Source organism: Chiloscyllium plagiosum, unplaced genomic scaffold (assembly GCF_037043375.1).
Source record: "Chiloscyllium plagiosum isolate Xiang-an unplaced genomic scaffold, Cpla_swu_hap1 HiC_scaffold_32, whole genome shotgun sequence".
Classification (NCBI taxonomy): Eukaryota; Metazoa; Chordata; class Chondrichthyes; order Orectolobiformes; family Hemiscylliidae; genus Chiloscyllium; species Chiloscyllium plagiosum.
The window spans coordinates 22,786,271-22,800,120 of NW_028270170.1; the positions used below are offsets into that span (position 1 = coordinate 22,786,271).

General features: G+C 40.8%; 1 protein-coding gene across 1 annotated transcript in view; it reads left to right on the plus strand.

Annotated features, from left to right (window-relative positions):
- The window catches only part of g6pc3 (glucose-6-phosphatase catalytic subunit 3), a 42,595-nt gene that overhangs the window by 14,306 nt on the left and 14,439 nt on the right, over window positions 1-13,850 (plus strand). The window contains exons 4-5 of the mRNA XM_043675099.2: window positions 266-384; window positions 5,191-5,332. Of these exons, the coding sequence (XP_043531034.1) occupies window positions 266-384; window positions 5,191-5,332 (261 nt within the window). The remainder of the gene's footprint in view (window positions 1-265; window positions 385-5,190; window positions 5,333-13,850) is intronic.

The following is a 13,850-nucleotide window of genomic DNA, read 5'->3' on the forward strand; positions in this document are numbered from 1 at the left end:
AATATTTGTGGGTGTTGCGCCAATCAAACAGGCTGCTTTGTCCTGGATGATGTCAAGCTTCTTGAGTGTTGTTGGAGCTGCATCATCCAGAGAAGCGGAGAGATATTCCAAAACCCTGCCCTGACTTCTGCCTTGTAGATGCATCTAAGGCAGGCAGATTGGCGAGGATGACTCCGTCTAGCAGCAATATCCTTTAGAATAAACTTTGAAAGTTTTAACAATTATCCTATTGTCTAATTAACATCGATTTTTAATCTCTTTTAAGCTCAGTGGCAAAGAACGCTCCCGTCGTATTGTACATTGTGATGTTGCTCGCAATTGGCGTCTCTCGAATATTTATTCTGGCTCATTTTCCACATCAAGTACTTGGTGGAATATTTACAGGTTAGAGCTTTAATTGCAAAATGTTCAGTGATCTGTGGGTGGATGGGAGATTCTATAATTCAAATAGTTGTGTTGATAGTCCTGATAATTGTATTACGTTTTAATTTGTAATTTCTTCCTTTTCTGCTTGAAGTATATACCTATACCACCAGAATGGTGGCAAACCAATCTGTCTCAAGCAGCTACTAGTGTTTACCGGAACCATTTGCATAGCAGTTAATGTTAGCACCTTTGGCAATGCCATCACCAGGAAAGCAAGTATTTATAACCTCATGCCATGACCAAGATATTGGTTGTAAATCCTTCTATAACGGCTCAACTAAGCCAGCAGTATTTGTATGATGTTTATTTTAAACAAATTCAGGTAGATATTGTAGTTTGTATTCTCTTGAAGGCATTGTCTGCAGATGGGCATGTTTAGTGTAGTGAACGTCTCAAGCTCTTGCAATAGATATGTAATGTGGTGAAACAAAAATACACAATACACTGCATCCTGGAGTTGGATGAACTGAGGATTATTCGAGAGGCTGAGAAGGTGATAGATAGAAGCTACAGGGACATAGTTACGCCAGAGAACAGAGGTAGCTGGGTAACAGTTAGAGGTGGGAAGGGGAGGAAGCAGGCAGTGCAGGGATCCCCTGTAGTCATTCCCCTATACAATAGGTATACCGCTTTGGATACTGGTGGGGGGGACAGCCTAGCAGGGGTAAGCTGCAGTGACCGGGTCTGTGACGTGAGGTCTGGCTCTGAGATTCAGAAGGGAAAGGGGGAGAGGAGGAGAGTGCTAGTTATAGGAGACTCTCTAGTTAGAGGGACGGACAGGCGATTCTGTGGGCATGGGCGAGACTCTCGGATGGTTTGTTGCCTCCCGGGTGCCAGGGTCCGAGACGTCTCGGACCGTGTCTTCAGAATCCTTAAGGGGGAGGGTGTGCAGCCAGAAGTCGTGGTGCACGTTGGAACCAACGACATAGGTAGGAAGAGAGGTGGGGAGGTCATTCAAGAGCTCAGGGAGTTAGGCTGGAAGCTGAAAGCTAGGACAGACAGAGTCGTCATCTCTGAGTTGTTGCCGGTGCCACGTGACAGTGAGGCAAGGAATAGGGAGAGAGTGCAGTTGAACATGTGGCTGCAAGGATGGTGTAGGAGGGAGGGCTTCAGGTATTTGGACAATTGGACTGCATTCTGGGGAAGGTGGGACCTGTACAAGCAGGACGGGTTGCACCTGAACCAGAAGGGCACCAATATCCTGGGGGGTAGGTTTGCAAGCACTCTTCGGGGGGGTTTAAACTAATTTGGCAGGGGGATGGGATCCGGACTTGTAGTCCAGCAAGTAGGCTAGCTGTTTGTCAGGATGTCCAAGTGTGTGGAGAGGCTGTGAAGAAGGTAGCACAGACAGGGAATACTTGTGGACACAGAAATGGGTTCAAGTGTGTATACTTCTACGCAAGGAGTATCAGAAATAAGGTCAGTGAACTTAAGGCATGGATAGGTACCTGGGACTACGATGTTGTGGCCATCACGGAAACGTGTATAGAAGAGGGACAGGAATGGTTGTTGGAGGTTCCTGGTTACAGATGTTTCAGTAGGATTAGGGAGGGTGGTAAAAAAGGAGGGGGGTGGCGTTGCTAATTAGAAATGGTATAACAGCTGCAGAAAGACAGTTCGAGGGGGATCTGCCTTTAGAGGTAGTATGGGCTGAAGTCAGAAATAGGAAAGGTGCAGTCACCTTGTTGGGTGTTTACTATAGGCCCCCCAATAGCAGCAGAGATGTGGAGAAACAGATTGGGAAACAGATTTTGGAAAGGTTTAGAAGCCACAGGGTAGTAGTCATGGACGATTTCAACTTACCAAATATTGATTGGAAGCTCCTTAGATCAAGTAGATTGGATGGGGCGGTGTTTGTGCAGTGTGTCCAGGAAGCTTTTCTAACACAGTATGTAGATTGTCCAACCAGAGGGGAGGCCATTTTGGATTTGGTACTCGGTAATGAACCGGGACAAGTGATGGGCTTGTTAGTGGGTGAACATTTTGGTGATGGTGACCACAATTCTGTGACTTTCACCTTGGTTATGGAGAGAGATAGGTGCGTGCAACAGGGTAGGTTTTACAATTGGGGGAGGGGGAATTACGATGCTGTAAGACAGGATCTGAGGAGCATAAGTTGGGAGCATAGGCTGTCGGGGAAGGATGTCGTGGAAATGTGGAACTTTTTCAAGGAACAGATACGACGTGTCCTTGATATGTATGTACCGGTCAGGCAGGAAAAAAATGGTCGTGTGAGGGAACCTTGGTTGACGAGGGAGGTTGAATGTCTTGTAAAGAGGAAGAAGGAGGCTTACATAAGGTTGAGGAAACAGGGTTCAGACAGAGCAGTGGAGGGATACAGGATAGCCAGAAGGGACCTGAAGAAAGGGATTCGGAGAGCCAAGAGAGGGCATGAAAAATCTCTGGCGGATAGGATCAAGGATAACCCAAAGGCATTTTATGCGTATGTGAGAAACATGAGAATGACGAGAACGAGGGTAGGTCCGATCAAGGACAGTAGTGGGAGACTGTGTATTGAGTTGGAAGAGATAGGAGAGGTCTTGAATGAGTACTTTTCTTCAGTATTTACGAATGAGAGGAACCGTATTATTGAAGAGGAGAGTGTGAAACGGACTTGTAAACTAGAGGAGATACCTGTTAGGAAGGAAGATGTGTTGGACATTTTGAACAACTTGAAGATAGACAAGTCCCCCGGGCCTGATGGGATATATCCGAGGATTATGTGGGAAGCAAGAGAGGAAATTGCAGTACCGTTGGCAATGATCTTTTCATTTTCACTGTCAACGGGGGTGGTACCAGGGGACTGGAGAGTGGCGAATGTTGTGCCCCTGTTCAAAAAAGGGAATAGGGATAACCCCGGGAATTACAGGCCAGTTAGTCTTACTTCGGTGGTAGGTAAAGTAATGGAAAGGGTACTGAGGGATAGGATTTATGAGTATCTGGAAAGGCACTGCTTGATTAGGGACAGCGAGCACGGATTTGTGAAGGGTAGGTCTTGCCTTACAAGTCTGATTGAATTCTTTGAGGAGGTGACCAAGCATGTGGATGAGGGTAGAGCAGTGGATGTAGTATACATGGATTTTAGTAAGGCATTTGATAAGGTTCCCCATGGTAGGTATGCGGAAAGTCAGGAGGCATGGGATAGTGGGAAATTTGACCAATTGGATAGAAAACTGGCTAACCGGTCGAAGTCAGAGAGTGGTGGTAGATGGTAAATATTCAGCCTGGAGCCCAGTTACAAGTGAAGTTCCGCAGGGATCAGTTCTGGGTCCTCTGCTGTTCGTAATTTTTATTAATGACTTGGATGAGGAAGTCGAAGGGTGGGTCAGTAAATTTGCAGATGATACGAAGATTGGTGGAGTTGTGGATAGTGAGGAGGGCTCTTGTCGGCTGCAAAGGGACTTGGATATGATGCAGAACTGGGCTGAGGAGTGGCAGATGGAGTTCAACCCTGCCAAGTGTGAGGTTGTCCATTTTGGAAAGACAAATAAGAATGCGGAATACAGGGTTAACGGTAGGGTTCTTAGTGAGGTGGAGGAACAGAGGGATCTTGGGGTCTATGTTCATAGGTCTTTGAAAGTTGCCACTCGGGTGGATAGAGCTTGTAAGAAGGCCTATGGTGTATTAGCGTTCATTAGCAGAGGGATTGAATTCAAGCATCGTGAAGTGATATTGCAACTGTACAGGACTTTGGTTAGGCCACATTTGGAGTACTGTGTGCAGTTCTGGTCGCCTCACTTTAGGAAAGATGTGAAAGCTTTGGAGAGGGTGCAGAGAAGATTTACCAGGATGTTGCCTGGAATGGAGAACAGGTCTACGAGGATAGGTTGAGAGTGCTAGGCCTTTTCTCATTGGAATGACGAAGGATGAGGGGTGACTTGATAGAGGTTTATAAGATGATCAGAGGAATAGATAGAGTAGACAGTCAGAAACTTTTTCCCCGGGTACAACAGAGTGTTACAAGGGGACATAAAGTTAAGGTGAAGGGTGGAAGGTATAGGGGAGATGTCAGGGGTGGGTTCTTTACCCAGAGAGTGGTGGGGGCATGGAATGCGCTGCCTGTGGGAGCGGTAGAGTCAGAATCTTTGGTGACCTTTAAGCGGCAATTGGATAGGTACATGGATGGGTGCTTAAGCTAGGACAAATGTTCGGCACAACATCGTGGGCCGAAGGGCCTGTTATGTGCTGTATTGTTCTATGTTCTATGTTCTAAAAATGTTTAATGCCTGATTCAAGGAACTCAAATACATCTTTTTGAAAGCTTTGTTTCATTTGGCAAATTCAAGTTAGAGAAGTATTAATAAACTCCATTTGATTGCTTCCTTTCATTGCAAATGTATCAATTACACTGAAGGCTGGAGTAAGACAATGTAAAAATTATATTCATTTTTACATGAGACATTGCACTCCCATTTCTCTTGCAATCCTTCCTGAGGCACCAATTATCTATAACTGAGTGGAAGTGGGCAAAAAAGTTCTGTACCTATCAAAAACTGGATACCAGTGGCTTTTGTCATCTTCTTTCCATAAACACATTTTAGTTTGAGTTGTAACGTTTCCAAAGTAAATAAGTTGTTGATGGAAAACTCTGAGAACCCAAACCCCACCCTTTAGTGGAAAACAGTGGTCTTTTTAATATGTTATGTCACATTCACTGCATGACGCAACTACTAAAGATTGCCTTCCAAATTATTAAGACTGGTGACACTCCTAATCTTTGAGGAGTTTATAAATTGTTATTAATAACTTTCTTTGGAATTTCAGGTGCTGTACTTGGCTTTCTACTGGGCAAACGTGTACCTGAGAATATCAAACTCATCCATTGTATTAGTACTTCAATTGGATTGCTGCTTAGTGCCTTGGGCTTATACTGGGGCTTGCATTATATTGGTGTCAATGTCTCCTGGTAAGTCTTGCAATTTTCAAACTTTCTATTTTCAGATAGCTATCACTGGTTGTGTGAGATCTGTTTATCTTCGTTCTGAAAGATTTCTGTGTTTAATATCACAATATTGTTCTAGAGAAATATACAGGGATTAGCACAGGTTTTTAAAAATAGAAAGCATTCACTTAGGGTGAGGAATAGATAGACTAGGCTTCATGTGCTCAACTCCTATCCTGTGATTTCTGCTGGAATATACATCTATACATTTGTCGGAACATAGAGGAAGTAAAATGCATAAGATCTTCATTTTGTTTCATACGTTTCTAAGTTACTGGATGATAATGATTAGGTAGTGGGGTAATTCAGCACTCGATATTATTTCACCTCCTACCTCCACCACATGTTGTAGTTCAGAACAAACTCAAGGATATGGCGCTTATAAAGATTTGCGGGGAGGGGGTGTCATGTATTTTTCATTGTTGAGATGCAGATTTGTTAGCTTAGCCACAGATCTATTTGCTGTGTTTATGCTGCTGTGAAATAATAGATGACTTTTGTTTTGTAGATTGATACCGGAAAGAAATTAAATATTTCAATTTTCTTTTGAGTAGTCGAGGTCACTGTTGGGAACACAAGTATTCAAGTTATACATTAACTATCTGCATGAAGGAGGCGAAAGTGAGTGCTGGAGATTAGAGTCAAGAGTGTGGTGCTGGAAAAGCACAGCCGGTCAGGCAGCATCTGAGGAGCAGGAAAATCAATGTTTTGGGCAAAAGCCCTTCATCAGGAATGAGCTGGTGAAGGGCTTTTGCCCGAAACATTGATTTTCCTGCTCCTCAGATGCTGCCTGACCTGCTGTGCTTATCTGGATGAAATAACTGAGGGCATTGTTGCTAAGCTTGCAGATGACACAAAGTAGATAGAGGGACAGGTAAGTGTTGAGAAACCAGGAGACTGCAGTTGGACATGGACAGGCTAGGAGAGTAGGCAGCCAAGGCAGATGGGATAAAACACAGGAAAGTGTGAGGTTATGCACTTTTGTGGGAAGAATAGCATCACAGGCTTTTTTCTAAATGGGGAAAGGCTTCAGAAGTCTGAAGCATGAAGGGACTTGGGAATCCTAGTTCAGGATTTTCTTAAGGTTAACATGCAGGTTCAATTTGCAGTTAGAAAATCAAATGCAATATTAGCGTTCATTTCAAGAGGGCTAGAATACAAGAGCAGAGGTGTACTGCTGAGGTTTGTAAGGCTCTGGTCAGACCACATTTGGAATGCTGTGAGCCGTTTTTGGGCCCCTTATGTAAAGCAGATGTGCTAGCATTGGAGGGGGTCCAGAAGGTTACAGAATGAACCTGGGGATGAAGGGCTTGACATATGAGGAGCATTGACCACTCTGGATTGTACTTTATGGAGTTTAGAAGGATGAGGGAAATCTCTTAAAACTTACAGAATACTGAGAGGCCTGGATAGAGTAGACATAGAGAAGATGTTTCCAGTCGTAGGAGAGACTAGAACTTGAGGGCACAGCCTCAGAGTGAAGGGAAGACACTTTATAGAAATGAGGTGAGCAAGTCTGTCAGCCAGAGGGTGGTGAATCTGTTGTACTCATTGCTGTGTAAGGATGTGGAGGCCAAGTCATTCAATGTGTTTAAGACCGAGATATATAGATTCTTGATTAGTATGGGGATGGAATGTTATGGGGAGGAGGCAGGAGAATGGGATTGAGAAACATACCAGCCAGGATTGAGTCGTGGAGTAGACTCGATGGGCTGAATGGTCTAATTCTGTTCCTATTTCTTACGATCTTATGGAATATATTTTAAAAGTGGCTTGCATCAGTAACAAAGTGGAACCTCTGGAGTAAAGTGCATTTAGAAATTTTCAGTGGACAGAATTTACTTGCAATCTACAAAACATCTTGCTTTAATTTTTTCCACTTTTCAACCAGGTTTTCCAGTTCTGCTCTGATTCCTACTATAAACATCTCACAGGGAAACAGCAAACCCAAATAATATCAGTTTCTGTTCTTCTTTCCCATGTATTTCAAGAGATCCAGTTCTTTACAATGTATTTATGAAAGGATGTAATACATTGGAAGTAGTTCAGTGAAGGTTTACTAAACCAATAGCTGGAATGAACAGGTTACCTTATACGGAAAGAATAGACAGGTTAGGCATGTATCCTCAGGAGTTTAGAAGAGTTAGAGGTGACTTAATTAAAACATTAGTCCTGAGGGGACTTGATTGGGTAGATGTGGAAAAGGTATTTCCTCTTGTGGGAGAATCTAAAAATAGGTTCATAGTTTAAACATGAGTCAACCTTTTAATTCAGAGATAAGGGAAAAAAAAAATCTCTGAGTGTTGTGAATCTACTTATAAGGCAGAGATGATTTTGATTACCAAGAGGATGAAATATTATTGGGATGTTTAGATTTGAGAGTTAAAACCCGATCAGCCATGAGCTTGTTAAATAGTGGAACAGGCTCGAAGAACCAAGTTTTTTGTAAAAGAAAATTCATTCAGGGGATGAGGATGTCGCTGGCTTGGCCTGGATTTATTGTTCATTCCAAAGCACTTAAGAGTCCAGTGCCTTGCTTTTGGCCTGGAGTCACATATTGGCCAAACTGGGTAAGGACATTAGTGAACCAGGTCACATCAACAACTGTTTCATGGTCATCAGTAAACTTTTAATTCCAGATTTTTATTGAATTCAAAATCCACCATCTGCTGTGGCAGGATTCAAACCCAGGTTCCCAGAATGTTACCTGACTGGCTCCTGTTCCTTGTAAACAAAAAACTTAACCAGTCAAGAGCGAAACAAAAGAAGGAAGTGAAGAAAAACAAAGATTATGAAGTTTGTTTTTACACTATGGATGTTGGGTGTTTATTTTACAGGCCTTGTGTGTAATATTGGACCATATACAAAATATAATGGGATAATTAATTCATGTTCCCATGAATTTATATATAAGTTGTGGACTCGAGCAAATCTTGGTGTTTTGATTAAGGGTTTTGTCACTTATGAGACAAAAGCAATTAAGAATAAACTTCCTCCTGCCATTCAAACAGGAAAACAATGAGCAGGTCCCTGGTATCTGTACTGATGTGACTTTGCAGAGATGCAGATTTTAAAACTCTGGCATAGACTAGGCTTAATTTGTGCACAGAGAAAACAATAACTGACAGTCTATTATATTTGTCAATATTTAATTCTCCCTCTTTCCTGTTCCTCTTTCATTTCTTTTGCTGTTTTTCTTTAGGACATAATAATATCAACTTGCGTTGATACAGCACATGTTTAAAGCTGTAAAATATCTTTTGAACTTCACAGGAGCATAATTAAACAAATTTGACACAGCTGCGTACAGAGATGCAGCATTGGGGAAGATGCCCAAAAGCTTGAAAGAAGAGGAATATTTTCAGGGGTGCTTTTTTGGCTGGATTTCAAGGAGCACAAATATTTCAGAAGCTTGTGGAGATGGCAGAGATAGGGAGGGGTGATGCAAGGGAGAGACTTGAAAATAATTGTGAAAATTTCGAAACCAAGGCATTGCTTGACAGGATACTAATGTAGATCAGCAAGCTTGGGTGATAGGTGAATGGGGCTTGATTCTAAATAAGGACTTTGACAACAGATTTTTGGATCACCTTTGGGTTACGGAGAATGGAGCATGGGTGGACCACCAGGAACATGTTGAATAGTCAAGTCTAGTAGTAGCAAAAGAGTGCATGAGGATTTCAAGACCAAATTAGCTGAGACAGGACAGGGTTGACTAATATTACAGAGGTGGAAATGGGTGCACTTATTGATGGCAGGGAATTGTGATTAGAAGCTCATTTTGGAATTAGATATGTTTGCCCAACCTCTGACAATTGCAAGGAAGAGGGATGAAGTTTGTAGCTAGCAAATGGAGTTTGTGCTGGTGATGATGCTAATTGCTTCAGTCATCCCACATTTTGTTGAAGAAAATTTCTGATCACTCCAGTAAATGGATGTCAAACAGTTTTCTGGTAATTTAGACGGTGGAGGGGGTTAAGAAAGGTTGTTATGTGAGGTGGAGAGCTGAGTATCAGTGAAACCTGATGTGGTGTTGAATGAGGTGACTGCAGGCAATATTTGGAGGAGGTAATAGGTGAGGCTAAGGATAGATTCATGGGAGGATTGTGAAAATATGGGAAGAGAAGACATTAAAGGTGATTCTCCATTTACAATCATTGAATAAGTGTTTTTGCATTCTCTTATCCCATTATACAATCTCTTCCTCAACCCCTTACAATCTCTAGTTCTTTGTTTTCCAAATATTCATTCTGCTTACTAATTCCACTTGATCTCACTGCAAAACCATTCACTTATGTGGCTAACTCACACCTATTTGAACTAGCTGCTTAAATATTATAGCGTATCCACTGCCTCATTCTTTTGTCTCACACAATTTGTTAATCCTCTGTTTCCTATTAATAATAGTTTTCACAAGGTTCCTTTAGAACCATAGAAATGATACAGCACAGTAGGGCTTTATTTGGCCCATCTTGTCCTTCTATTTATCTCTGCCTTTCCTATCCACAAAATAGTCTTGATTTCATTCAAAGTTGAACTGACATGTTATTCTAAAAATTGCATTAGAATGAGGAAAGCATCTGGATTTGTTGAGAAACGTGTAAATGTCAGAAAAATAAAAAAATTGTATTTTCTAATAATGACTGAAGAAAGTGAAATAAAGGTTAGAAAGCCATTTGGGGAGGCAGACATTAATTAATGTGCATTAAATTCCTGATTTCATCAATAACAAAAGCCATATCGAAACTTATACAATTTCATTCAGTTTTTCTCACAATACAGAAAACTAGTTAGTAATAATGCACTGAATGTGTATTAAAATCCAGAAAAATTAACTGCCTCGTCTTTAGCACCAAATTTTTGAACTCAATCTGTTTCTTACATAACATCTTCAGGATCATATAAACAGCTTAAATGTGTACGATTGTCATCAGGCTTTGCTAAGAATGCCATGAAATCTTCTGTTGCAGGACACAATTGTTTCTTTTTCTAACCCTGGTAGACAGTCCAGGGTTGGCTTTGAAATCCATGATGCCTAATATTTTTGCGTATTTCGGGGCAAAGTTTCGGAAAAACCCAACTGAGGATATTGTAGTGATTTTCATTGATGTATTTTGCAATTTCATTTTCCCACTGTGGCTTATTTACCTGTATTTGCATATTTATGTATGGGTACCTATCTAAGTGGTGGAGAGAGCTTCTTCCAGTTTCTAACATTCTTCTCCAATGTCTTGAATTCTCCAGCTGATGTATAATTACTTGTCTGTTCATCAACTCCTGTGTCTTTAAGTCTGCCATGGGCTGTGTATCTGCGGTTCCTCCTTGACACCAGAATGTAATATTTAGGGGCAGAATCAGCCAGAGGCATGTTGCTGAACAAAGAGACCTTGGAGCGCAGGCTCATTGTTCCTTGAAAGTGGAGTCGCAGGTAGATAGGATAGTGAAGAAGGTGTTTGGTATGCTTTCCTTTATTGGTCAGAGCATTGAATATAGGAGTTGGGAAGTCATATTGCAGTTGTACAAGACATTGGCTCGGCCACTTTTGGAATTTTGTGTGCAATTCTGGTCTCCCTCCTATCGGAAGGATGTTGTGAAACTTGAAAGGGTTCAGAAAAGATTTACAAGGATGTTCCAAGGTTGGATGATTTGAGCTATAGGGAGAGGCCGAATAGATTGGGGCTGTTTTCCCTGGAGGCTGAGGGGTGACCTTAAAGGTTTATAAAATCATGAAGGACATGGATCGGGTCTTTTCCCTGGGGTTGGAGAGTCCAGAAGTAGAGGACATAGGTTGGGGTGTGAGGGGAAAAATTTAAAAGGGATCTAAGGGGCAACATCTTCATGCGGAGAGTGGTACGTGTATGGAATAAGCTGCCAGAGGAAGTGGTGGAGGCTGGTACAATTACAACATTTAAAAGAATTCTGGATGGGTATATGAATAGGAAAGATTTAGAGGGATATGGGCCAAGTGCTGGCAAATTTATAGATTAGTTTCAGATATCTGTTTGGCATGCAAGATTTGGACCGAAGGGTCTGTTTCCGTTCTGTACATCTCTATAACTTTACATACTTTAATTAAACTTACTACCGGGAGAAACATTGCTTGTCTGTTTTGGCTTCATGCACTCTCTGAAGGTCATGGAAAACAAAGTCAAAATCTATGCAATCTGTCATTTTCTATCTTCCCTTTGCTCCTGCCATACCTTTTGGCTGAAGAGAAAAAAAACCACTGAATGTGAACTACCAAAATAAGGCCCTCAATTTTACCAAAAGGTGACTAAGTGTCCATTTCTCGGAGTTGTCTGAAGGATTTCCCTTAGTGAGCCCTAGTGAGTTTTTTTTCTCACGTGATTTTATACTGCTCAATTCAGTACGTACGCACCATGCGTCCATGGCACCACTGTCACGCTATCGAGACATGCTACACTTGCTGGGATGTTCCAGGATTTCTGGTGCCAATTCAGCCCATGTTTTCTAAAATTTATCCTCTCGTCTTTTATTTTCTTGAAACTGTTTAAACAAATGCCATTTAGATGTTTTCTGAAAGTTTATCCGATTCTAATGTTTGGCTTGTTTAAACCATACTGATGTATCCTGAAAAGAATAAAACACCATGCATGCTCAAACTACAGGACTGTCCTTTAGTGAACATCATTATATCTCTAAATATCAAATAAAGGCCAAACATTTAGAAAGACTAAGAATTTCAAATCTTTATTGAAGACATTAAAATACACAAATTCAGTGGATAACTCTTTAATCATGTTACCGTGAAATATGTTTCTCATTCTATTTTACATTGGACATGAGACATTTCAGTTTCTGAGAATTAAATAGCAAATAAAAATCTTCTGGAAAATATTTTGAGTATTTATTGGAGAGAAGTGCCTTCTGATGGCCATAACCTGCAATTACGGGATGTCAGCATACAGTAGACTTAGGAGATCTCCACTTTAAGTGTGAACATTGAATGTAATATTGAAAAATATTGATACAAAACATAACTTAAAACCTAGTACCAGGAAGAGATGATTCATAGTCAGGATGTACATGCAAATAGCATTGCACAAATTAAGACAATTATAATAATTTAAAGTGTATGAACTTATTGCTTTCTTAAGCAATCGACCATTAAAGTCAGGAGAGTCAGGCAGGGCTAATTAATCAGTCTCCTGTCGGTCCTCTATGACCACTGGCTCATTAGCGAGATAATATATCTCAAGAAGAATCTGAAATAGATCTTACAGTGAACAGATGAATTGAGCTGGAAGGTTTAGTGAATTGATTTTTACATAAAACATAACTGTTTATTTAATTTTCAACTAGAGGTTGAGAAGTTCTATTTAAATATTTATTTCAATTTCTCACACATGGATTGGAATGAAAAGAACTCAGCCAACAAGCAAATAAAACCTGTAGGATCTGATGAACTACTGTACGTACCCAACAGATCGTCTTTATTTAATCTTTGGACTGCAGATCAAGCAATCACTCTGAATTAATTTATTCTTTGTGTAATAAATTGATTAATTAAATAGAGGCAATTTAATTGATTAAATTATGCCTAGAACATAGCTAATACATTTTCAAGCTGCAGGTCTGGATCCCTCACAACCCCTTCTGTTTCCAGATGTTTTCTGCCTTAATTTTGAATTAATTAAGTCCATTTGATCTAGAGGAGAGAGAAATGGAGTAAGAGCAGAAACATAGCCTTTCACGTGAATTTAAATGTTTAATTTACTCCAAAAGCTTCACATTTATCAGGTAATCAGACAATCTGTCGGAAACAATTTCAAATTTAGAGAAACATTTGTTATTTCAAAACTATTGTGTATTTTTCGTACCATTTGCAAGATGCACAGCAGCAACACATCGAGGCTTCTTTGATAGCACCTTCCAAACAAACTCGAGACTTCTGTCACCTGGAAGAACACATCCTCTGTAAATTCCTGTACAAGTCAAAAACCATCCTGTCTTAGTCAAAGGTCACCGCTCTTTTAAGCTCACTGGGGCAAAGTTCAGGAACTCCCTCACTAACAACTCTGATGGTATATTCATGCCACATAGACTGCAGTGGCCCGCTACCATTTATGGCAAATAAAAATAAGTAATTACTGTTGCGGTAGTTGGGGGTGGGGGGGGGGGATAACATTGGTAGAAGCAAGTGAAAAGAAAGTTTCTAAATTGGTTAGTGCTGAGTTGAAGAAAAATGCGAATGATGCAGAGTCAGTTTGTGAATAAATTGTCCAGCAGTAATTCATTCAGAACTAAATAAAATGAATGGAATAGATTGAAGCAAATGTCCAACCTTTTCATCTGGAGTTGTGAGGGAGTTCATTTCAATTTTTCTTTCACATGATGGGAGTGGGGGTCCACTGGGAAAATTTAGGGAAGAAAACCAAGATGACTAATTTATTGCCCTAATCTTTCTGTACCTTATTGTGCATTAGTTCAGTGAGTTATTTCTCTTATCTTGGCTTCTACA